General features: G+C 40.9%; 4 protein-coding genes across 7 annotated transcripts in view; 2 read left to right on the top strand and 2 right to left on the bottom strand.

Annotated features, from left to right (window-relative positions):
* Nucleotides 1-1,511, bottom strand: part of lrp2a (low density lipoprotein receptor-related protein 2a) — a 44,655-nt gene extending 43,144 nt beyond the window's left edge. Inside the window, exon 1 of the mRNA XM_035603985.2 lies at nucleotides 1,337-1,511. Coding sequence (XP_035459878.2) covers nucleotides 1,337-1,406 — 70 coding nt within the window. The 5' untranslated portion in view covers nucleotides 1,407-1,511. The remainder of the gene's footprint in view (nucleotides 1-1,336) is intronic.
* Nucleotides 1,512-2,220: 709 nt separating this feature from the next.
* zgc:172182 (coiled-coil domain-containing protein 89) lies at nucleotides 2,221-6,353 on the top strand. Of its 2 annotated transcripts, none has more exons than XM_035604484.2 (7): nucleotides 2,221-2,404; nucleotides 3,345-3,838; nucleotides 4,214-4,344; nucleotides 4,427-4,563; nucleotides 4,653-4,729; nucleotides 4,810-4,909; nucleotides 5,000-6,353. In XM_035604484.2, exons 1-7 carry the CDS (start codon nucleotides 2,354-2,356, stop codon nucleotides 5,084-5,086), a joined length of 1,077 nt encoding a protein of 358 aa, XP_035460377.1. In that variant the 5' UTR covers nucleotides 2,221-2,353; the 3' UTR covers nucleotides 5,087-6,353. The 2 variants fall into 2 exon arrangements, with proteins under 2 accessions (XP_035460377.1, XP_035460378.1); XM_035604485.2 differs by having other exon boundaries at nucleotides 2,226-2,404; nucleotides 3,366-3,838.
* On the bottom strand, nucleotides 5,788-7,126 carry LOC118283015 (ATP synthase subunit beta, mitochondrial-like). Its single transcript, XM_047337131.1, is given in 5 exon segments — nucleotides 5,788-5,951; nucleotides 5,954-6,007; nucleotides 6,105-6,283; nucleotides 6,768-6,850; nucleotides 7,118-7,126. Coding segments are annotated over 5 exon segments (474 nt in total). The 3' UTR covers nucleotides 5,788-5,802.
* Nucleotides 6,859-24,982, top strand: col28a2a (collagen, type XXVIII, alpha 2a). 3 transcript variants are annotated; one of them, XM_047337415.1, is made up of 38 exons: nucleotides 6,859-7,153; nucleotides 7,335-7,445; nucleotides 10,732-10,839; nucleotides 11,059-11,205; nucleotides 11,453-12,027; nucleotides 12,574-12,594; nucleotides 12,723-12,782; nucleotides 13,864-13,917; nucleotides 14,075-14,119; nucleotides 14,208-14,234; nucleotides 14,322-14,366; nucleotides 14,497-14,541; nucleotides 14,988-15,041; nucleotides 16,369-16,437; nucleotides 16,557-16,625; nucleotides 16,772-16,840; nucleotides 18,183-18,251; nucleotides 18,798-18,866; nucleotides 18,982-19,050; nucleotides 19,411-19,479; nucleotides 19,583-19,654; nucleotides 19,842-19,910; nucleotides 20,014-20,085; nucleotides 20,287-20,355; nucleotides 20,479-20,547; nucleotides 20,658-20,726; nucleotides 20,836-20,904; nucleotides 21,014-21,082; nucleotides 21,227-21,295; nucleotides 21,565-21,633; nucleotides 21,722-21,802; nucleotides 22,004-22,039; nucleotides 22,129-22,165; nucleotides 22,351-22,908; nucleotides 23,048-23,409; nucleotides 23,522-23,774; nucleotides 24,039-24,224; nucleotides 24,307-24,982. In XM_047337415.1, the coding sequence occupies exons 4-38, from the start codon at nucleotides 11,070-11,072 to the stop codon at nucleotides 24,312-24,314; spliced, it is 3,762 nt and encodes a 1,253-aa protein (XP_047193371.1). In that variant the 5' UTR covers nucleotides 6,859-7,153; nucleotides 7,335-7,445; nucleotides 10,732-10,839; nucleotides 11,059-11,069; the 3' UTR covers nucleotides 24,315-24,982. The 3 variants fall into 3 exon arrangements, with proteins under 3 accessions (XP_047193371.1, XP_035460373.1, XP_035460376.1); XM_035604480.2 differs by having other exon boundaries at nucleotides 10,732-10,867; XM_035604483.2 differs by lacking the exon at nucleotides 10,732-10,839.
* Nucleotides 24,983-25,847: the final 865 nt, after the last annotated feature.

The raw sequence follows: 25,847 nt of genomic DNA, 5'->3' as shown, positions 1-25,847 counted from the left end.
CCGTATGGCCTGGCATTGGGTTTTTTTCACTTCAGGTTGAAGATAAATGGAACATCAACACACCCTACAAGACTCAAGCAGCCTGTAGTCTTTTCTGTTAATCTCAACAAATCGGCGCTAATAATTAACAAGGTCTCCTGATGGCGCTGGGGTTTTTTTAGTCAAGTCATCATTTTGTTCATTTCAGTTGTCATCAGCAGATTTCAGCCGCGAGCGCCGAGTCTGCTGCGATTCAAAGGAAATGCCAAGTGATATTTTTCAGATGCCAGCAGCCTCAGTGTCAACACAGTTATATTGTCTTTTTGGCATGAGGAGTTCCTTTCTTTTTTAAACGTTGTGTGTCTGTCTCTATAGGCCAGGGACGTTTTTAATAATAAATATATAAGAAAGCTGTAGCTGCGACCTTTCTCTTAGTGCCGCTTTCTTAGCTCCGAACTGCTCCTTAGGTAGAAATAGTTCCATTCTGCAGCACCTGCGGTGTAATTAGTTGCTTGATTCACACTAAGGAGCTTACCTACTAAGGGTTGAGCAAAAAGAAAGCAGATTACAATTTGAGAAGTAGGATCCAGCTGGGCGACAAACACAAGAGACAAACACAAGGCTGTCATGTATGAAGAGCAGCATCCAGGCATTTTGTTTTGTCCGTCTCGCATTATCACAAAATAAAGTTCCCTCCTCGAGACGCAACCGAGTTTGAGTCTCTGAGTCAGCGGCTAGTGGCGTGAAATCTGCTCCGCTGAATGAGATTTGTACCAGCAGCCCTCAGTCCTCACAGATTGTCTGTAAGTCACATGCTCTTTTCTGTTACCTAGCAACAGTAAAGCTCAGGCAAAAGTTCCTCAGGAGAACTTCCAATCTGTCTGAGGAAGGCTTTGTGCCTAACCTTTAAAGCAATACTATGTGGTAAAAAAAAATGTTTAGCTCTACAGCCAGATCGACTTTACCTGACGGCCACATCTGAATTAGTGGATAGGATCTCGTGTGGCTCCATTAAAACTGTCTTTTTTGGATCATCAACAAGGTTGTTTTCGTGCGTTCAGTTGATTTAGCATCTCATCAAAACTTGAACTGTACTCACTGGGTGGATACTTCAGCAAAAAATACTTTTTTTTTTTAAAAATTCAGCCAAGGGTTAAACTTCCGTCTATCAGAACAATAGGAGTATTTTTTTCTATTCTTTTTTGATTGAGCAACAAGTGCAACGGGTGAATCACTGGCATCTCAACAGCCTTGCCTCTGCCTCAATGAATCATTTAGCTGACAGAGTGTGGATGGGAGAAGAAAAGGAAAAAAGTAACAAGCATAGCAAAGAGAAGAGGAGAATCCCACTGCTCACCCTCGGAGTGGCACCATCTGACACAGCACACGGAGACGAGGATGAGTTTCGGTAGCAGTGCTCTCCACATTGTGGCTGGTCCGTCCAGCTCCGCGGTGCAGATGGAGGAGCTGTGGGGACGGGGCCTGGGATGCTGTTGCTTTCCTCTGTCTGTCTTTCTTGGCCCGCTAGTTGATGAAAAGGGGGCGTGCACAAAGGCCAGGAGAGCCGCCCCCCGGCCCAGCCTCGGCTCTCCGGATAAACCCCTCTGGCCCTGGAATCTGCATAACGCCATGCTGCTGCGAGTTGTCCGCGGTGCCAGGGATTTTTCACCCGCAGCAGGCGAGGTTGGCTCCCCCCCCCCCGTCCCCCCCCCCACACACACACTCGGGACTTTAGGTCGCTGCATCACAGGACCAATAACGACGGGGGTTAATAAATGCATAAGACAACGTAAATGTTTCAATTGAGGTTTCCTGGAGGCCTCGATGAGTCACGTAATCCCAGTGTCCGATTAAGGAGCCTTGCTGCATGCGTTACACCCTCGTCGCCACATTGAATTTGACATATGAAAAAATAACAAGGACATAGAGGGTTTTTTGTTTTTTTTAAATAAACCGATGCAACAAGATGTTAAATAACCATACATGTACTTTAGGTGCAGTATGAATATCCTGCTAATGGGCCATATCCCTCAAATCTACGGAACAGACAGCTCTAATAAATTAAAAGGGGCTAACAAAAATGAAATGGAAATCTATCAAAACGACCACTGAACTGACACCGGATTTAAGAAAAACGACTGCAGATTCCTCCACCGTGATTAATCGAGGTCGCGAGTACCTTCACTGTTGGGAATGACTGACCGATACGAAGACGAACGGCGCCATCTTGTGGCCGAGCAGCGGCTCCGTCAGACGGTTGCCATTAGCGACCGAGCAACTGAAACTTCCGAGATGCCTTTTTACATAAAGTGGAACTGAGCGTTGACTGAAAATAAAAACGTAAGAATAACGGAGAATAAGACTTTTACTCATCATGGCAGCTCCACAGAGAAACGTTGAAAACTTCATGAAGTCCGAGTCGGAGGTATGTAAAAGTTTACGTCGACAAGTATAAATCTGTGAAGTCCACTGTTGGATATTAAACGTCTGCAAAAGACTGTTCATTAATTCTCCTGATATCACTTCATATTCGATATAAAAATAAAGTCAAATTAAATCAAATCAACTTTTTTGCATGCATTAAACTAAAAGAATTTGTTGTTAAGACTTTTAACTTTTTATTTGTAGTTTATCTTAACTTAATAACAATCCAATGATACTTTTAAATTATATCAAAACATGCTTCCTCCACGATGATTACTTTTCCTTGTGATACTGTACTTGACATACTTTTTGCAATTTTACTTTAAATGTTCAAATATAGATTATCTTGAATTATGAATTACTTACTATGAATATTGTTATGAATACTTCTCCCACCACTGTTCACCACAAGTTTGAATTTGTTGACACCCCTTTTTACATGAATTCTTGCAAAAATTATGGACATCACTGAGGTGATTTTTACTGTCCAGATATCAGATATCAGTATTGGCCTCTGATAAGTAAGTTAAATTGCAGTACCATACAGAAATTGTAATTTTAAAAACAATGTAATACTTGCATGTACTTTGTCCACCAGAGAGCACTTGCAAGTTTATTTTCCAAGTGTAAAAAAGTTCCCCATGGTTCATATCTATCTTCAGTGTCCATTTTAAAAACTCAAAATCCATCAGGCACTAATTTAAACACATCCTAAATTTACCAAGTAGCTGCCATAAGATAAAGATAAGATAAGATAGACGCTGTTGTCCAAGTGGGAAATATGCCTTGGACATCACAGTGTCAACAGTATAAAAAAAAAAAACTATCAAAAAAACAACTAATATATTAATCTACATTGATTAAATGTACATGTAGTGCAATATAAAACAGTGGTCAACGACACACAAGAGCACCTGTTTGTATGTCTTGTTTTAACACAGGGCATTGTTCCTTCTCACCAGCATATGGACATTGTTCAGAGGTCACTGGACAAACTTCTGAGCCTTTCTGCAGAGGACGCTACAGAGACAGAAATGCTGCGGTCCAGGATAGACGAGCAGTCAAGTCTGATCTGCCTCCTGAAACAGAGGGCAGATGAGCTGCTTCTTCGATGCCAAGCCCTTCAAAAAATCAATACAGAGCTGGAGGACGGAGTAACAGACTGCCAAAAAGAACTGGACAGCGAGAGAAAAAAAGCTGAGTTGAAAGAGAAGAGGTTTATGGATTTAGCTGCCAACAACCAAGCAATTATTACTTTCATGGAGGACTACAAAACTCAAAATGACCAATTAAAGATGGAAAACAAACAGCTGCAGTCAGAAAACCATTCACTTTTCTCCAAAAAATTGCACGATAAAGAAGTGCTTGTGCAAAAACTGATGCAAGAAATAAAACTGCTGACAGAGAATTACACAAATAAAGAAAATGGATATCGGTAAGTTGATCAAAGTCACTGTCATTCATCGGTAACAATGAAACATTTAGTCGCTAAAATCTATTTTTCAAGGCTACAGAAATTCATCAGCTACAAATTCAAACTAAAATGCCAGGCATTCACTGGTTTTAGCTTTTAAAATCAGTCAGAGTGATCGGGTATCCCATTACAAAATTGTTAACAGAATTTGCACTTAATACAAGCATCATGAAGAGGTCACCTAGGGCATTTTTCAACAAATTATTTTATAGACAATTTAAAGAAAACTATCCAGGTATGAAGGTTAATCACTACTGTACATAGTGAGTGACTGAGGTGCCTAACCATTAGTTCCAGACATTCAACGTTTTCTTTTGCTGATAATTTATGCTAAAGGGAGAAATTAGCTGATTCCCAGTCAACACTCCGGGAAGAAGCAACTCAGCAGAAAGCCAAGATGGCATCGCTACTCAATCAATTGCACGACACCGAGCAACAGCAAAGAGAAGCTGCAGAGATGTGCAAAGGTGGGTAGTTGATGCTTTATAGTTCTCTCAAGTGCAATAAAATACATGCTTTATAAACCTGTAGCCTTCCTTCCACAATCAGACTTGAAGCTGAAGCTTGAAAGCGCTGAGGAAAAGTACGCCTTGAAGGAGATCAACGTGAGAAAAAGTGTAACAAGCCTTACCAAAGAGAAGGACAAGCTGTTGTCTCTGTCCATGGAAAGAGGGAGAGTGATACAGGTAACTGAAAAGAGTATTTCTTCTCGTAATTAAAACTCAAAAGAAAGAATCTGTTTCTTCATTTTTGTACAAATTGGTCTCACATACAGGAGAAACAAGAGGAAATCCAGCAGCTGGAGAGAAAATTGAAAGAAGAGAAAAAACTGCGGGCTGAAGCAGAAGACAGGTAAAGTTTCTATCAACAATGCTTCGTTGCACTGCTGAGAACAAAAGTAATGTCTCCATCTGTCCGTGAGCTCGCCTCAGGTTTGAACAGGACGCAGAGGCTGTTGACGCAGACGTGAAGGTGGAGTCTCTCCGACGTGCTCTCAATGAAACCACAACAAAGTATGAAAAGCTTGAAAAGGTTTGTTGAAATCTGCGATATTAAAAAGTTTAATTAGTGGCCCATAAAGACTGAAGGACTTGCTCACCGTGTTTTCCTCTTATTTGACAGGATTTCGAAGCCTTCAGAGAGCACAGTGCCAGCCTCCTTACACAAGAGAGGGAGCTGAATAAGAAACTTCGCCACATGATAGGCTAAACTTAAGTATTATGTCAGTGTCATGTCTTCTTACCAACGAGACACGTTGTCAATGAAACTTTTTTTCCACCAGTGCTAACAATGAAAAAGGAAAAACCAGGACAAAAAAATGGAAATATCACAATGTTTTTAATTTCATCACTCTAGTGAACTGGAGGCATAGCGCAACATACTTGGCATGAAACATTAGCGGTGCCTCTAATAGAAATTTGATTGTACAAATATACCTGGCAGACAAATCACAATTGTTCAATTGGACCCACCATGTAGAAAGCTTGCTCTGGCAGGGCATCGTGTTCACCTTAAAGAGAGACAAAGAACAGCCATTTACCATCAAACGTCCACTGACTGGAACTACACCAACCAATACACCAACCAATCTTTCCGTCCTTGGCTTGGGGGGCCAGCAGATCTACCACCTTGATGCCAGTGACCAGGATCTCCTGCTCCACACTCATGTCTGTGAACTCGGGGGCTTCAGCGTGAACAGGAGCAGTCCTGTTAGGATAATAATTGTCCTGATTAAATATGGAATTTATATGTTAAATCTATATATATTGTCAATAGCAATATATATGTATGTGTATATGTGACAATTTTATGAAGACATCTTTAGTGGGAACAAAGGGGTTTGCAGTTGCTATAGACAGGGCATGGAAGTCAGAGACAATGAAGAATTTAGAGAATGACACAAGGTTGGTTTTGGTATTTTCATGTTATTTGTTGACATGGACAAACAGACAGAATAACTCCACTTCATGATCTTCATGTTTGGTACTACTTGGAGCCCTCTCACCTATGGGTTCTCCAATGACATTCATGATCCAGCCCAAGGTCTCAGGTCCCACGGGGATCCTGATGGGGGTCCCGTGTCCAGACCCTCTGTAGCTTCCATGACAATTGTCCCGACTGTGTTTTCACCTGGAGGAACGCACGAGGGGAGACAGTAGAAGACGGCGTTTAAATCGACATTTGTTGATCAGCGTTCGAAACTCAAGTATCACGTCAACCCACTTACCCAAATGCTGTGCCACCTCAAGCACCGGCCTGCTCTCACGGCCAACCACCTCCAGTGCATTGAGGATGGGAGGAAGGCCCTCGTGAAACCGGACGTCCACCACGGCACCGATCACTGCTGCCACTATGCGGCCATTGGCCAGAGCAGCCTGAGCAGCTGGTGCTGCGCGTAACCCCTTCCTGAAGAGACAGTGACAGAAAGAGGACAACGACATTAATGACAACACAATAAATGTGACTTTACATGAGACAGCAATGAGTAGATGTGAAATCATTGTTTAGTCTCTGTTATAAAACTATTGTTTAGTGTCTTAAAGAGACGTAAGAATGACCAGTATCCATGTGATTTACACTAGCTCTACAAGACACTGAGGAGTATGAAGCATAGATCATATTTCCACATGTTGCTATTTCATGATAGCAGCATTACTTGCAAATGTTGTCGCTGAACCTCAGGCTGAAAAGTTCAGTCAGATCAGTCGGCGTGTGTCACACATTTGACTTGTACAGAAGTTCTTGGAAAGGCCATTGAATGAACCAAGACATGTCTGACTGAAGTAACAACATCACCCAATTAACTGCCTGTATTTTATTTGAGCAGAATTCTTTAAAAAAACAAAAAAACAAACAGATTCCTGATTGTCAGTGAAACTAATGGACGTACTTCATGGTGAAGTTGGGGTCTGACCCTGACACACTGTGCACGCATCCTTTGGGGTCGAACACAAAGTCACAGCACGCGTAACGCTGACACGTTGTCGGCCCACGTTTTACAAAACTAAAATTCATTCACTGGAAGAGCTGCATGTTTCGCACTGATCGCCTTTAAAGAGTTAATCCCAGGTTTAAAAGCCCCACGGTGCCCAGCATGGTTTTAGATGGCTGAGGGCGAAGCCACTCAGACCTGCTGGGCCTAAGGACTGATCTGAGCATGCGCGGCCCACCCTGGTTTTTATCCCCTCCCCCACCACCGGGGGGCAGCACCGACCCGCCGACAGCTTTACCTGACCTTACCCGAGTCATGACACATTTCACATTGTCATGAATATGGTAGGTAAAACCACTTATTACTCAAATATTAACAGAAACACCACTGTGGTGGTGGAAAAAAAGGGCAAGTGTAGGCGGTTCTTGTTGTGAGCACCTTCCAGGTTTAGTTTCATTTAACACAGTGTGGAGTGATTGTGTCTTCTATCCCCTCGCTGCTGCTCACATAACATTATTTCCACAGTTTTATGATGAGACTTCATGTGAAGACTGAGACGATGAAAGGGCGGCATATAAGAGTGGGGACATTCAAGAAGTGTAAAGTATACATAACCAAGAAGAAGAAGAAAAAACGGTAAGAAAAGAAAACGGTACTTCCCAGTTGTGTTGCCGAGTCAAGCTGTCCCCTGAAAAACGATATTGACACTCTTTAAGATTAACCCCCTGCGCCCGAATACAATGCGTCATGTTATAAAAACTCCTCATAACATTTGATCAGTTTGTGCAACTTACGGTTTGTTATGAGCGGAAGCTAACACTTGCGTCGCTCCAGGCTTCCGTGCGACCGTGGCCCTTTCAGAAGATTTGAAGCGCGGCCTGGAACTTCAGTGTCTTTTCGGAGACTTTGTACAACATGTCCATGATGATAAATCCAACATTTAATGACTTTGATGATCATTTTATCCCGTCTTCCAAGACGTAAAAGGCTCCTGTTCATTTTAGATCCACTGGACCAATCAGAGGCCTTGTTACAGATTTGTACCAATCAGACGCTGTGTTGTCGATTGGTTCGAAAAAAACAAAGATTTCACACTGAATTATATTTATATTATAATGAATGTCTGTGAGATTCAATTTCCAATTGGTTTTAATTTTGTCTTTATGGTCATATAACTATTTATACATCCGTTGGATATCACTCAAGCAATAAATATTCTGATAGCTTAAGTTGTCCTGTCCTGAAACAAAAGATGTTTATAACCTGACTGTACATTCCAGGTTTGACAAGCATTATTACACGAGGTGACGCAGTGGACCAAAAATAGGAAAAAAATGTCTAAGGGCTCAGAGGGTTAATTTGAAACCATTTCCCACTTAATGTGAATCAACAATTCTTGATCCGAACTCTTCTGAGATCTCTTACCTGTGAGGCTCCGTTCACATCATCAGATGCTTCTTGTGAATAGCAAAACTCAGAATGTTTGAGTCTTTCAAAGTTTCGGTTTCCAGTCGTGTCAAGTCAGAGTTTCACTGACAGAGCACAGGTCGGTTATCTCCTGACCCCACTTGGCTTTTGTTGACGTCTTTATCCCCCAGGGTTCAAATACTTTTTTCGAACCTACACTCTGAATGTTTGAATGATCGAGCAAAACAATGATGTATTATTTGTTAAAATTGTTTTAACTTAAATGAAGATCTAACCACATTTTAAGACAAATTCATTCATAAATGGCATCTTAAGCTATTCTTTGGTGCAGAATACTGACCCACAGTGTTTAATGTGGAGATGTACATCAGTACGATATTTTGCAGGAGGTAAGAGTGACAAACTAACTTTGGGCTCAAAGATACGTTTTCAAAATTGAAAACACAATTATGCATTCATGTTAAAAATGTTTGACTATTCACATATTCATCTTTTCCGACCATTACAATATTATTTATCTGATAGAAGAACCATTAAAACTGCTAAATGTGTAGGGAAGAGGGGTGAGTAACTTATAATTAAGCACTTTGAGATTGCTTTTAGCAATGAAAAGTGCTCTAGAAATGAAATGTATTATTATTATTATTATTATATTATTTTGATAATACTAAAATACACTTTTTAAAATATATATTTCAGTATGATTCAGTTCATTGATTGACAGAGTTACTATCTCTACTGTGGTGGTTTAAAATATGCACTTCGCAGTTCTCTTCTTTTGTAATTAGCAGTCACAAACACAATGGAGAACATGGACAAAAGCATTCAGTCAGAGATGAGCGTACATGGAAGACAACCGGATTTTACACTCAATTTCTCTCCTTATAAATCTTGCAGCAGTATATAAGTGCATTATGAATGGCTGTCATTCGTCATAAAACAAAGTGATGGGGTGAATTTTGCCAAGCAATCATTCAGTGCAACATTCCTGTGTCAGAGAGTCTCCTCTAATTACTTCTTGCCTGGAGCTGTGGAATACAAAGCCTCTTCCCCTCAAGCACAGCAGGCAAAATGCTTCTTGAATCCTCAGCCAGTCTGCACAGGACCATCCCCATGCATCTTGAACCACACCAGGAGGCGCTGGCTGAAAGGTCACTTCTGCTGGTGTATGGTCAGAGGGTCATCTTTTAGGGCCTGTGAAGTGAATCACCTGCAGGTTTTAGTCATTTATTTTCTGAAAGATAAATTGCATGTCACTCACCTTTCTAAGTGCAACTCTCCTTTAATAGAAGGATCATTAAAGGAAACAAAGCACAACAGCCAACACAAATCTAGGGCACTAACAGTATTTATGCTCATTGTTTGAGGTTACCGTGCATTTTGTCTTTGCTACTACTTTGGAGACGTGTTATATTGACATTAAGAAGCTTTATAGTTATATGCTCATAATGGTCTGCCCCAGCTCAAGACTGCATCCAATGTGTGGTGACTTCTTCTAAATGCTTGTTCTCCCCAATAACCCTGATGTACTGATATGATTCAGATATGTCTCTAATCTAAAGGCATTGGCCATTAACCCAAATTTATGGATTGCAGTTGATGTTGTCTCAGGAGGCTGTTGTAATCCATACTCTAGTTTTCCTGGTTTGGCAATTTAGGAATTCATTTAGAAGATCGTGGACCTTTTAAGCCTAATTTCTCTGGCGGGGCTGTTATGGTCATTCCAAAGTCCAGGGGTGTAGACCAAAGGTGAGCAGGCCTTTGCCATTAGGGCCTCTAAACTTTAAATCACCCCACCTGTGGAATTTATTCTGGCATGAATGCCTTTTTCAATATATATCACCTCTTCAAAAAACCCTTAACCCTATTTGTCTTGCAATTTAATCCAAGTGTTTTATTTTAATGCAATCTTATTGTATTTCAAATTCAAACTCTCCTGCGAGCTTTACTAACTAAATTAACTGTTTTTTTGCAAAATAATCTCCATACACTGAACAGTTAATGCAAGCGTAACAAGTGAAAGTCTCCAAATGTATACCCTAATAATTCCACTCTCCTCCTTGCTCATTATGATCAAAACAAAGCCTTGAACTTTATTATTTTTATTATTGAAGTGTTTTTAAAAAGTTGTGTGGCGTTCTGGTGCATCTACCGACTAATATTTAGTAGGCGGTTGTTAAGGTTTTTTTAATTTTCAAGTGTAAATTTATTCTGCAGCCTTAAAAAAATTGTTACCTTATAGTAAACCATCTGCAGTTGATTGTGCTTGTGGTGATTAAAACACCAAATCCAGCAAACACACACACACACACACACACACACACACACACACACAAACATGTTGCTACACTGTTACAAACATATCCCAGCAGCCTTCCCCTGCCCCGAGGGGAAGATCTGGAGTCTTGGCAATGCTCCATGGGATGTGGTCTGACAGTTCCGTCTTATAAAGGAGGAGTGAGTGTCTCAGGGTCTCTCACTCTCTGTTCCACAGAATGACTGCGGAGTCAATCAGCTAACTGGAGTCCACTGTGCATTCCACTCCTCTGCTGACCCTGTTACCTTTTTTCAAGTCTACATTTTGGGCTGCATTCAAACTGAGGTACTGCATTGCCAAGGGAGACTGGAATGTAAGTCATTATGAGGACTTGAGTTCAGTTGTTTTTAAGGATGTATTCCTCTTTCAAAATAACACCCAGCAATTTAACTGTTGCCCTGGCATATAATATATGGATGCACAATCTGTTCAACTCTGATTAGATGGAAAAAAAAAACATTTACAGTATTGAATTTTGAATTGTTGTTGTTTTTTTCTCAATAGTTGGGGCAAAGATGTTCCCCTACTTTACATCGGTGCTGCTGGTCACAGCACTGACCAGAGTCTGGGCCCAAGACTTTTATGAGGAGAGGAAAGCTATAAAGAAATCCAGGACCAAGCCTCTGGCTGCAAATATCCATGACGGACAAGGTAAGAAAATGAATTCAAAATAAATCAAAATTATTCTATTTGGAGCTCATCATATTGCTGTGGTACATGTTTTATGTGCATACTTTCTTTAATTTCTATGCAAAAATTAGAATCTGTACCTATATATGTCTTACAAATCCACAGTATATATGAAGTTAAACATAAATGTCACTTAACCAGTCAAATAATAACCTGTAAAATGGATTGTAATGGCAACAGGAAGTCATCTTGTTCTGTGTGCACACAGCCATCCTAGATGAGGACTGTAGCTTGGAGCTCTCCTTCCTGTTGGACAGCTCTGAGAGCGCTAAAGACAATCATGAGCAGGAAAAGCAGTTTGCCATGAACGTGGTGGAGAGACTGCAAGGGGTTCGGCTGCAAACCGGCCGCAGCTTGGGCTTGAGGGTGGCTCTGCTGCAGTACAGCAGTCATGTGATCACAGAGCAAACCTTCAGAGACTGGAGGGGCACCGAGAACTTCAAGACACAGATAGCTCCCATCGTCTACATCGGGCACGGCACCTACACCACCTACGCCATCACCAACATGACCAAGATCTACCTGGAGGAATCCAGTCCTGGCAGCATCAAAGTGGTTGTGCTGCTCACAGATGGCATTTCACACCCAAGGAACCCTGATATCTTCTCCGCTGTCGCTGACGCAAAGAACCAGGGCGTCAAGTTCTTTACTTTGGGCATCACCTGGGCAGCCAGCGAACCCACCAATGTAGCTCAGCTGCGTCTGCTTGCCAGCTCTCCTGCCTCCCGCTTCCTCCATAATTTACAGGACCAAGATATAGTCGAGAAGATCGTCACGGAGATTGTGAGTTCAACACCCTGTCTTTCAGCAGAGAGCACTTAGGAACAAAAGACATGTTATTTGTTTGTTAGCAGCATCTATTCAGAGTTGACATGTGGGCATGCTTGTTCAGGTATTCATATAGAGATGGAATGATGAAAATGCACCAGAGTAAGAAATGGAAAATGAAAATGTAATTGACAGCTTTGGATTTAAGCTTTTCTCCACAAAGTTAAACAAAAAAAACATTGGTTGTCCGAGTTCATTCTCAAGGAATTCCTTTAATAGTGATCAAGCTTCTAAAAAATTTGAAATTGGAAACTGTGATTTTCTTAACAGTAACATTTAAGTTATGCAATTCAATTCACCTATGACTCATCTGAAGTATTGATGTACCCAGGAATGTTTTCTGTCTTTATCAGTTTTTGTGATTGTTGATTGAGTGTTACACTGAATGATCACAACCCACATCTCTAGGCAACTATTGAACAAACATGATACAGGTCTGCAGTGTTTTTGCTACAATTTGAGTCCTGTTAGATATTTATCAACTTTAAATTTTTTTTGCAGAGTGGCTTGGCTGATGAAGGAGTAAGTATTGCCGTCAACTGATACAGACATTTGACATTCAATACTGTGGGATTTGGTGAAGATGCCCATTTTGACTGTATAAGATTACTCCCATGGCAGCTTAGCAAACATGTCCCTTCTTTTTAAAGTGCCCTCTGGGTCAGAGATGTGCTTGTGAGAAAGGGGAGAGGGGACCCAGTGGGCCTGCGGTGAGTATTTAGCCTGAACCTTTTTCAAAATACCCCACAACCAAAGACGATTTCCCTTGAAGTGTCACAGAACAAAGTATTCCTGAAATCGGCTGCAGAGAAATCTGATATGATGCTGAAATCTCAGGTATGGTAATTGTGCAGTTTTGAACAATCAGGATTATAGTTTGCCCCCCCCCCCCACCAGTATAGCTCGCAGGCATTTGCAAAAGCAAAGTAAGTGGACAGGTGGTCCTGTCCCACATTCTTAAAAGCAAACCTATGGCAACAAAGAGAATGGGGGACTGTGCTTTGTGTTTTCCAGAGATATTTGTTTGTTGCTACCCCGTGTGCCCCGTCTCAACTTGTTACTGTGCATTTCTCATGCAACAAAAAATGTCCCCCATGGAAACCAGAGGCACCACATTTAGAGCTCTTCTCCCTATAAAACTGGACCTTTGGCCATTATAAATCTCACATACAACCACTGCTACCACCAGGTCAGTGAGGCAGGGACATTGGATGAGGGAGTGCAGTATGGAGCATTAGATATTAGATATAATTTATAGTTGGTGCTAGAAGAGGATAATCGAAGCCCATCTACTATCAGACACATATGCAAACTTCCATTCGACCCCCTCTCCTGCTCTGATGTCAGACAGCACAGGTAATGTGAAGCTTTCAAGGCAGGATAACCAAGTTGCTGACGGACAGCTGTGTGGTCATTAACCAGGTGCTTTCTCCTCGGAGAGATTCTCCAAATTCTTACACTGAGACTGAGAGGCTCTCATAATTGCTCTCATTAGTTTAATGGTCACAAATTAGTGATTTCTGGTGGACGGCAACTGAAACACACTGTCCAGGTGCAGCTCAGGACAATGCCCCCTGGGTTTGTGGACAAGACACTTCATGCCCACCTATGACGTATTGAATAGTGTCTGTCTAGAGAAAGAAGTTCTTTTATATAACCTTTATTATTCAGGTAATGGGTCATGGACTTGTGTAATTTGTCAGGAGTGATTTCAGTTCACACTGACTGGAGAGAAAACACTCAGAACAAGAAATATTTGAAATCTTTGCCATATTTTATTTCATTCTCTAGGGGAAGAAAGGTCGCTCCGGAGATGACGGAGCCCCCGGGCCTAAAGGGCTAAAGGTGAGTGGTTTTTGATGGACATTTGAACTATGACTTTCTTTTATAGCCTTTATGACCTTACGTTTTCTGTATTCTGTATACTGTGCCCTTTTAGAATCTGTTATTTTAATATATTTTACTTCTGTGTATATCTCTTTGTTTAATCCTGTCATATCAGGGTGAGGCAGGATTAAGTGGACTACCCGGACGAGAGGGTGCTGAGGTAAATGCTGCTTTTTATGACCAAATAGATAATATTTATTATTGTCACATTTATTTTTTCACACATATTTCACTAATTCTGTTTGCAGGGGAAACTGGGTCTCAAAGGAGATAAGGTACGCAATTCAGTTTAATGAAAATTACATTATTATATTTTGCTGGACACAATTTAAACCTTTGCAGTACTTGTAATCTCTACACAGGGTGAGAGGGGTGAGTGTGGCACTCCAGGAATCAAAGGAGACAGGGTACGACAGTTCTACTGACACCACACACACACACACACACACACACGCACACACTAAATGTCATGTTTGCAGTTTGATAATACTGTATTTAATGTTATGGTCTTCCTCTTCCCAATTTGATGTGCTCCAGGGTCTTGAGGGTGCAGTTGGTGAAAGAGGACTTAGAGGTCTGCAGGTTAGTAATAATTCACGTGTTTATTGAGCTTGTCTTTGTTCGTTGAGACTTTATATTGTTTAGACAGTCAGACAAAAGGGAGCAAATAGATGTGTTTTCTTACAATCCATGGTTACCCAGGTATACTTAAAATTTGAAGTACAATGCAGCTAATTTCTGATCGCTATTCGTTAACATCTGCTTATATGTTAGCATGACTTTCTAGATTTACACATTTGTGTATTATTATGAATACCCATTGAAACCGTTTGTGTGTGAAATCTTAAACTAGAGGAAACTAGTCCACTTTATAGCTCCAAAAATTCTGACAATTATTTTCTCCTGTCAATACAGAATGACAAACATTCACATATGCATGGGCCCAAACACACACATACACAAACACATGCATATGTTGGACTGTGTGGATGTTTCATCATTGATGGCTACATGTTGTCTCTGCCCAGGGGTTACCAGGACCACTTGGAGACTTTGGACCAGAGGGTCCTCAGGGAAAGAAGGTCAGCCCCTTTTGAACAACTCTCACTTAGCTCATCGTGCACATCTGCTGTGACCTTTGCATTTCCTTTTATGATTAGTTTAAACAGGTTGGAGTTTTACCACCCCAAGTCTTAACTGTGCAGCACAGAGGCCTGTTTAGTTGGTAAATAGACCCCTGTCTGAACATTCGGCAATGAGCCAAAGTCTTAACTATTATTACTGTTATTCACCAGCATAAAGACGAACCATCAGCAAAAAAAAGGCCTACTACAGGCTGTTCTAATCATGTGCATCCTGTTTCTAAATACAGACTAGAAAGTGCCTAAAGCATTGTTAGCTTCTCTAACATGACCTACAGTTAACAACATACATGGACAGTCAATGTATGCTCGGCGTCTCGCCAAGTGCAGACATGTAGGTGGCATTTGAAAAGATTATCAGCAGTCTTGGTGGTCTCTCTGTAGTGCAATATGGATTGGGTCCCAAAGAAACAGCTGTAAGACAAGGGTTGGATGTATTCTTATCTATACCAAGTTTGCCCCCCACTGGGCCATGACTTGCACAAGGAATGATGACTATTGAATGTAACCATTGAAGTTTACTTTGTATGGAATGATAGAAACAATTTATTCCATTAAAACACGCTAAATGACTAGAGCTCTTAATGTCAGGCTTGCATTTATGTTTTCCTTTTATCTTTATGTAAAAAGGTACTTGAACTCCAAGCAAATAATTAATCTAAACATTGATGTGTGTGAATGAGTGACTGTGACTTCTACTGTAAAGTGCTTTGGGCTGTCAATAAGTCGACAAAAGCGCTAAATAAATATAGTTAATTTATCGTTTATGGCAGAGAGCTTGCCTGGTGATCCTGGGCATAAATGAATAAACAACAATAGCCAGTTTTAGGCAGGCATGAAGGTAACAAGAACTTTTCAAAATACACAAAAAAAGCAAAAGGACAAGGCAAAACACAGGCAGGAACTCCGAGAAGTGAAAAAAACATGAATAGATAAAATAAAAAAGAGTCAAATTCCTAACACCAAGAGCTTCCAATTGTTCTTACTAATTTTGAGACACAGTTGCTTGAGGTTAAACAATGACACATTACTGCAGCTTCCGTTTAACTCATATTTGTCTTGACCTGCACGAAGAGATCAAACACCTTGCCCACTACCCCATTTACAGTAAACACAACAGCCAAAGGATTGACAGCATTATTTTCAGCTACAAAGAAGCAGCAAAGTGATTTAAAAGAGCAACACAAAATGAATTGCTTAATGTTAGTTTGTGGTATTTAGCTCCAGTGTATACTGGTGTTGAGTCGTATTATTTTTGTGATCACAGGGTGAACGTGGCCCATCTGGCCCTCCCGGGATTCAAGGGGAAACTGGTATTGGACTCCCTGGACCAAAAGTAAGTCATGTGATCGATCATCCTATGAATTCTTAATTGTAGTTTGATATTATTTGTGATTGTTTTGACATTTATTTGGGTTGCCGATATTAAACCAATTAGTTTATATTAATCTGCAGGGTGACCTGGGGTTCCAGGGCAGACCAGGTCCTCCTGGTCCTCATGGAGTGGGTGAACCCGGACTTCCTGTAAGTTTTGTTGGCGAATTGTTGAATGTTTTTGTATCTGCAATGTTTGTTTCATTGGTACATTTGATCTGTAGAGAAATCCCTCACAGCCATTTTTTTTCAGCATTGTCTGGTTGACATATCATATACTCTGGCTTTATTTACAGGGACCTCAGGGACCACAAGGTGTTCAAGGGGACAAAGGACCCCTAGGTGAAGGCTTCCCTGGACCAAAGGTATTATTTCGAGTCCGTCATTAGACAAAACAACAGCAACATTGTCTTGTAATTGTAACTGTAATGTAAATGTAATGTAAATGTAACATTGCTAACAGTCCCTATTGTAGACCAGCAAGAGACAAAATATATTCTTGAAATAAGAATATTGCAAGCAAAGACCCTGCAGTTATTCTGAAAATGCAGAAAGAACATTTTTAACTGCCTTCATTTTGACCAAGTTCAAAATTCACTTGCATAAATACAGGTTCCTAAGAGTATTGAGACGTCAGCTGCCAATGTGTGTGGCTGGTATTGCTAACATACATATATTCTCAGGCCTGAAATCAAAATAAAAGCACAATGTGCTGACAGTCATACATGTCTTTCAGTCTAATTTTACGTAACAGGGTCATTCTGCAGTTCATGACCTGCATCTGTCAAAACCAAATCTCGCTGATCTAACTCACTGACTCACAGCTCAGGTGTTCAAACAACCCTTACTGCTCACTCTGATGTGTTTCCTAACCTGCTGCAACATGCTGCACAATGGAACATTGTAGCGTATTTTACAACATTTTACAACAGACTCTGCAAATGCTCCATTTAACAGGAGATAACTGGGATTCAACCAAGGTTTTAACATGACTGGGCCCGGTAGAATATGGCTCTCACAGAAAAGAAATGAACCAGAATGAAGTGAGATTGTAAAACCGTAGTAAGTGTAAAATATATTTAGCCAGTACCCTCTCATTTTTAATGCAGTCCATGACATATTTTATGGGTGAATCTGACAATGGAAGGAGCATAATTATGAGGTTGTTGAGGAAATCTTAGGACACTTTTATTGGCTAAGGGAAGCTCTTGGAAAATGAACGCTGAAAATGTCCTCAAGCTACTACACATCTGTTTGACATGTGCCAGACTTCCTGGCTGTTGTAAGTTTTACTTCTCTGCTGACATGTACCTCTTGTAAAAGGGGATCTGACAGTGGTGATCAAACTCGCTCTTCTCCACTCCCACACACTACGTTAACATGATCAGGTCGACATGTCTGCATTTCGTAACACTTGGATGTTGCTCAATGCACATACTGCTCCCATCAGCACCCCCTGCACTTCATTATTCACAGGTAGTGGAAAAGGTTAACGAATCATGCAGTGCCATGATGAAAGTAAAAAATAACAAACTGTGTCATTCCTTGTGCATTGGATCATTTTGCATCAATCACCAGAAGCTAACAGGAGCCAACATGCTCTTCTTCCATACCGTCTTCACTGAGAACAATGCAGATTTGGCTGTGACCCATTCTAAAGTGGCTGTGATGTAACTGACAAACATGACCAGATTTTTTATTCCTCAGGGTGATCGGGGGCTCCCGGGACCGAGGGGACCAAGGGGACAGCAGGGTGCAGGAATCAAAGGAGAAAGGGTGGGTAATATATTTAGCATTTAATATAGACAATTCACTGCAAAGCCACTAATGGAATTCAAAAAGGAGCCAAAATGTCCTGTACACTCCTTAAAACACAAGAAAGAGACAAGGCGAGACTGGCAAGGTTAATGATAGTATTGGGGGGGCACTACGTACATTACGTAGTACACTATGCACTATAAATGCTGTGTAACAAATACAGTATTTACCACAACATTAAAAACTTCTTTTCATAATATTCGACAGTTGGTTTCGAAGTTGTGGCTGAAGTGGGAGATGAGGGGGTCAGCAGGGCATGACGGCATAACCTGATGGCCAAAGGATTATGGCACGTACAGTACCATATCCGTACCACATGGGCATGGCAAGCGGCTGGCGGACCATATATACTGCATGTCATTCCTCTCCTCTCACCGTTCATTTCCTGTCTCTTTCTACTGTCAACTAAGGGCAAAAGGCCATAAAATTATACTTTTAAGATCCTAACACTACACGTTAGACGATTAGGAAACATACCTGTATTGTCCTGTGTTTTGCTTTCAGGGTGAATTGGGGCCTCCAGGCCTTTCAGGCCCAACTGGAGTAACAGGAGTGGGCATACAGGGAGAAAAGGTCAGTAGAGCGTTGTTATCTAAACGAGATAATTTCTCTGTCACACTTCCTGACATACAAATGCAGTTGTAGAACATTCTACATTGATAGACCTCGACTCTTTATTATTACACAGGGGGTTGAGGGCCCAAGAGGTCCACCAGGAGTCAGAGGGCATCCAGGAGAAGGTTTACCTGGACCCAAGGTTTGTTTGAACACCTGTAAAATTCAAGACTTCCTGCGCTGGTTTGGTCAGAGAGACCTGGCACAGGATTTAGTAATATGGTTAAAGTTTTCCATTTTGGATTATATATGATTACTGTATATGCTAAGATTTAATGAACAGGATATTATACAATAAACAACAACAAGTAGCCAAGCAGGTAAGAAAACAGAAAACTTTTGGGTTCAATTCAAGGTTATATTGCTTTATAGTTGAAGTGACAATAGTGTTCTTGGTGGTGGTGTTACAGAGGAAGTCAGTGGCCTATGGTCAAAAACTGTTACTGATGCTGCGTTACATTTTTAATCATGACCTTCGTCATTTTGCTATTTCTATTTCTAGGGAGACCAAGGTTTACCAGGAGAGCAGGGAGCTCCAGGAGAGAGAGGCATTGGTGAGCCCGGTTCAAAGGTAATCCAACTCGTGTCTTAAACCAAACAAGTCAATTAAGTTTTGTTCCATATTATCACTATCAGCCAGTGTATCGAATCTTTTTTTTTTTTTGCTGTTACAGGGAGAGCCTGGAGCAGCTGGTTTGGGTGGGCTGCCTGGTCTTCCTGGAGAGGATGGCGCTCCAGGGCAGAAGGTAAAGTAAATTATGCCAATTCTGTGAAAAACCTCTACTACATAAACCAATGTCCTCTCAGTATGTTAACTACAGCTTCCTTCCCTTTGTCCACTGACTTAATATGAAAAACGTTGTTACTTCCAGAAGTCTTCTTACTCAGCGGAAGAATTAAAAGGAGTTTCTTCTTTGTCTCATTCTCTCTCAGGGCGAGCCTGGTTTACCTGGTTTAAGAGGGTCTGAGGGAGCACAAGGAATTGGCATTCAAGGGGAGAAAGTATGCATTAAATGATACCATTTATCCTTGTGTAGTTGGCTATTTTGAAAAAAAATTAAATGTTCAAATCAGATAATGATGTATGTGCTGTACTTCCACTCAGGGCGACCAGGGTATGAGGGGCATCCGTGGATTACATGGGCCTCCAGGGATATCAGGACCCTCAGGACCAAAGGTCAGAATTAATATTTTACTATGATATGATAGTTTCCTTGATAACGTAGAAAAAGCTCCTATTTCCAGACTCTTTCCATTTATTCACATGTTGCTGTTGAATGTTTTTACCATAATAATCCAAACCCAAAGTCTTCTGCTGGCAGCTCAAGTAAGTTTAAAATACAGGATGTTAAGTCTCATAGCGACTTTCACTTGCCAGGGAGAACGTGGGATACCAGGCCATCAGGGAATGCCAGGGCAGCCAGGACGGTCTATATCAGGTCCAAAGGTAAATAAATACAAATGTTTCAACTACCTTTGCAAATAGACAAATGGCATACTCCAAGAAGAATTGCCAGATAATGTCTGCTGCAATGTAAGAATCAATGTGAGTTTATTGTGCTGTCTCCAGGGTGATGCAGGTCCCTCTGGGCCCACTGGTCATGTTGGGGAAACAGGCCTTGGACTACCTGGTCCAAAGGTAAATACTGCCACTTCTTTATTTTTGGAGTATTTTGAGAATTCTAAAAAACATATTTGTATAAACTGCATCATGTTGTTGGTCTTCATCAATTCATTTTATTAAACCAGGGTGATCGTGGTCATCCAGGTTCACCGGGTCCACATGGTCCAAAGGGCGAAGGACTTCCTGGCCCTGTGGTTTGTAGCAAGAAACCAATAAATTACAAATCCTAACATTTTGTAACCAATCATACAAATTAATATCCTTTGCAAGCTGGCACAGTCTGAACTTCTTGCATTTTTTCAGGGCCCTCCAGGCCTACCAGGCTTACCAGGAGAACCAGGCCCAGAGGGAATTGGAATTCCTGGTCCCAAGGTTTGTGCCTGCATGTATTTTTGGCTGTTTTTCTGTCTTGTGTTGGAGTATGTTTTGTGTTTATGGGGTATGGGGATGCTCATAGTCTATTTGATGATGTCCTTTCCAGGGTGACGTTGGCTTTAGAGGATTGCCAGGTTTGCCCGGCCCAGCCGGAGAAGGCTTGCAAGGACCACAAGTAAGAAACATTTATGGACATGGAGAAACATCACAACTCGTTATAATTATGATTGATAATAAAATCTGGATCACAGCTAATAAATAAACAAATAAACCGTTAACAATGTAGTATGTAGTCATGTATTTGAACATTTATTTTTAGGGTAATATTGGGAGACCAGGGTCCCCTGGTCCAACTGGACCTTCAGGAGAAGGTATTCAAGGCCCAAAGGTAAATGTTGCCACAGTTTGTGGAAATGCTTTATTTTAAGCACTTGCCAAGCTTCTTATCATGATTAAGTCACACTTGTACTTTTTTGTCCATAGCAGGTAAGAGCGAAGCAATATGATGCCATTATTTGGTGCTGACGTGAAACAGTACAGAACTGTCTGACAAACTAGCTGCAGGACAATCCTCACAGTTATTTATGATCTTTCAAGACTTTCAAGGGTGGATGTATCTTTCCTATATGCATCAGTTAAAATAGAGTCTAATTTCAGGGAGAGCCTGGATCTCAAGGTATGACCGGGCCTAGAGGGCCTCAAGGAGACGGCTTTCCTGGCCTTAAGGTGAGACATTTCAGTTTAGCTCTGAAAGATTTTATTTATATGTCATTAACTGATCTATGGCTGAAGATATGCTCTCTCCTTGTTACAGGGTGATCGTGGATTACTCGGTGAGAGGGGAATGAAAGGTACAAAAGGAGATATGGGAGATCCTGGAGTCACTGGTGAAGCAGTAAGTACTGACATTGCCAATTTGATTTTACTAACCACACAAATAACATATATATAATATACAATCCACAGCAACAATCCAAATTGGAGCAGTTATCGTTGTAAGGATGGGCTTTTCAATTCCATTTCTTTGTAAAAATGTACTGAGAAGCAAAGTCAGTAAGCTGAGAAATAAATGTGATGTACTTTTCTTAAATCCCAGGGAAAGTTCGGAGCAAAAGGAGAACCAGGCCTCACAGTAAGTTTATTAATTAATTCAACAAATGTTTGACCATTCATCAAAGGGTAGTGATTTTATACTAATGTTAATGTTCCAATTTTTTTCAGAGAGAAGACATTATTAAGCTGATCAAAGAAATCTGTGGTAAGATCACCAGTCAACTCTAGTTTATTTAAGATGCTGGTAGTTTTTCCTCAAATGCTATGAATGAGGAGCCGAAGATAGATTGACAGACAAAAACTAATGGCAATCTGTCAGCCTCAGCTGTGTGCTAATAAGATCATTAGTGCTAAATGAATCCTAAAATCTACGTTTCTTTTTGTTTTCAGGATGTGGCATCAAGTGCAAGGAAAGGCCGATGGAACTTGTGTTTGTCATTGACAGCTCAGAAAGTGTCGGCCCTGAGAACTTTGAAATCATCAAAGACTTTGTCACACGACTGGTGGATCGGACCACTGTTGGTCGAAACGCCACCAGAATCGGACTGGTCCTCTACAGTCTGGACGTCCATTTGGAGTTCAACTTGGTTCGCTACACGAGCAAACAGGATGTCAAGCAGGCAATCAGAAAAATGCCTTACATGGGCGAGGGCACCTACACTGGCACCGCCATCAGAAAGGCGACTCAGGAGGCTTTCTTCAGCGCTCGGTCTGGAGTCAGAAAAGTAGCCATTGTCATCACTGATGGTCAGACGGACAAGCGAGAGCCTGTCAAGCTTGATATAGCTGTGAGGGAGGCTCATGCTGCCAACGTCGAGATGTACGCCCTGGGGATAGTCAATTCGTCTGATCCTACGCAGGCTGAGTTCCTGCGAGAACTCAACCTCATTGCCTCTGACCCCGACAGTGAACACATGTACCTTATTGATGACTTCAACACTCTACCAGGTGATAATCAGAGTCAGATGTTCTAAATATCATGCCTTGTGTTGAAATTGTGTTCAATAAAATATATAGCTAATAATATTAACAGCCGAGAGGTTGTAAACTGCCGAAAACTAACCTATGAGTTGATTTTCTTTTCTAGCACTGGAGTCCCAGCTTGTCAGTCAGTTCTGTGAAGATGAAAACGGCGCGATTCTTTACAATCGCATCACAAATGGACACTGGAACGGCAACAATGGGCATGGGCATGGCATTAATGGAAACAATGGACAAGGGCATGGCATTACCGGAAACAATGGACATGTGCATGGCATTAATGGAAACAACGGACATGGTGCTAATACCAATGGATATAATGACCATGGAAATAATGGTTATGCTTATGGAAACAATGGGAATAGTTACAACCACCAAGAGGAGAATCAAAATCAGAGACGCACCACCAGCCGAGGCCGTGGAGACACTTTCACACTGCCCATCAGTGCTGATCCTCTCCCTGTTCAGGTCATTGCTGAAACACTTCTGTTTTGTTTTATTTGAAATAAACATTTTCTCCTACTGATGGTACAAAGTTAATTTGCTCACTGATAATTGTTTTGATGTTGTCTTACTCTAGGTGGTGGAAGATGACGATGGTGAAGATTTGGACATCAGAGCCCAAGTGCTGGGGGGTAGCGCTGTGGCTGTAGTTAACAAAACAACATTGTTATCATCTGTGAGAGAAAGCTCTGTCTCCAATGAGGCAGTTGTGTCCTCATCTTCGTCCTCATCTTCATCCTCATCAACAATATCTTCATCAACACTGGGTTCAGTTTCATCCTTAAACTCTAATCACTTGCAGCCAGTGTTGACTCCAGTCCTGCCTGAAGGTGAGAGCTGCATTCCTGCTCTATAGACCTTTTTCACAGAGATCATTTTGACATGTCACAGGATGGTGTTATAATGCAACCTTTGTGAAGGGATGATTTATTGCAGGATTGTTGTACTAGACTGTCTTAATTTTAGCTAGATACAACTTTTAATGTGACACTTTAGTGCAGTATGCAGTATTGGTTGGGATATTGCTGCTACTCTCATTGGGTAATGAAATGTTCTTTGAAGAATGTACATCTCACACACAATTTCTCCTCCAGCGTCGGCTATTCTTGATCCCCGCTGTAGCCTCAGCCTGGACCAAGGTACCTGCCGAGACTATAGCATCCGCTGGTACTACGACAAGCAGGCCAACGCCTGTGCACAGTTTTGGTATGGAGGCTGTGGCGGAAATGACAACCGCTATGACACAGAGGATGAATGCAAGAAGATGTGTGTCCTCACAGGTAACTTAAAGAGATTTTTAACAAATATACATTTTCCACTTTTATAATTTTGTATCTGATTTTCACACTTTCCTTTCTCCAGCTGGATAAAAGAAGAAGAAGAAGGTGAAATAAAGAGGACTTTTCTATTCTACATTCAGCTCATTTTTTATTTCAACATGATGCCTTCTGTCACTTTTCTAACACTTATCGCGCAAATGCATTTTTTGGTCAAATAGCAAAGTGAATAGTCAGTGACAAATTGAATCAAATGCTGCAACAGCGCCCCCATGTTGCCGTTTTTAACCCACTGACTGAGTGACTTATTACCGTCTACAAAAGGTGACTATTACCTCAAAGAAAATGTACTGTGCTTGGTATGGGAGAAAAAGAAATCATTAATTCTGGCTGTACTGGATTGACAGTGACAACTTTGCCAAAGTATAGATCATATACCTCTTTGGCAGAAATGCTTTACAAACATTGAACATATTTATAGCAAGACAGCAATAGTGAGATGTTTGTTTACATTGTGTTGATACGATTTAATAAAATATGTCCTGAGTAGTTTTGGTATTACAACATGTCCATTCGGGTTATACCTGGCAGCTAATAGAGGACCATGTCTGTGTGGGATTTCAGAGGTCCAGTGAGAGTGTCATCGTGTGATGAGGATTGAAGCATTCTGCAATCAATCAATTAATGGCCTATCTATGTGGGCAGTGTGTGTGTATGTGTATATCTGAATAATGTTTTTTTTATGTTTTGTAATAATAAAATATAAAATAACAGTGATTGAGTGTTTTGTATGTGCTTGTTAAGCAAAGTAAATAGTATCACTATAACTATTCTTACTATCATGTCCACCCTCATTTGAGTTATAAGTAGTAACATAAGACACAGTCATTTAGTGGCTTAAATGTTTTCCTGGTCATTACTTTTAAATATTCAAATGCTGAATGTCATTGGACATTCAGAGTAGAGTTTGATTATTTATGGAACAAAGGGTTGTGGAGGGCTTTGAAGGTTAGCAGTAAAATTTTGTAATTTATCCAGTGAGTCACAGGAAGCCAGTGGAGCTGAGAAAGGAGGGGTGAGATGTGGTCTCTTGATCTGGTGATGATCCGGGCTGCAGAGTTCTGAATGGATTGGAGGCGATGGAGAAGTTTGTTTGTGGTGCCAGTGAGGAGGGCGTTGTATATACATACAGTATATATACATATATATACATATGTATGTATATACACACACACATATATATATATATATATATATATATATATGTGTGTATATGTATATATATGTGTGTATATATATATATATATATATATGTGTGTGTGTATATATATATATGTGTGTATATATGTATGTAGTCATTTACTGAAAGTGAAGGTCGCAGTTGTTTGGATCATCACAATCACATCACAATTGACAAGAATAGAATTGTGAGTCCAATGATATTGTAATGTATTATCTGATGTTAATTTCCGGACGGAATAACTTCCAGCTATTAAGTATCACTGTTAGAAATACGATTAGATGAACATTATACTCCTCTGAAACCAAACAACGTGTAAGTTTGAGGGCCACATTACTTTTGTCCCCTTGGCTTGCCGTCTGTTGCCACGGTGACTATGACGCTAG

The sequence above is a fragment of the Scophthalmus maximus genome, chromosome 14 (genome assembly GCF_022379125.1).
Source record: "Scophthalmus maximus strain ysfricsl-2021 chromosome 14, ASM2237912v1, whole genome shotgun sequence".
Taxonomy (NCBI): domain Eukaryota; kingdom Metazoa; phylum Chordata; class Actinopteri; order Pleuronectiformes; family Scophthalmidae; genus Scophthalmus; species Scophthalmus maximus.
This window is presented reverse-complemented; position numbering and strand designations above follow the sequence as displayed.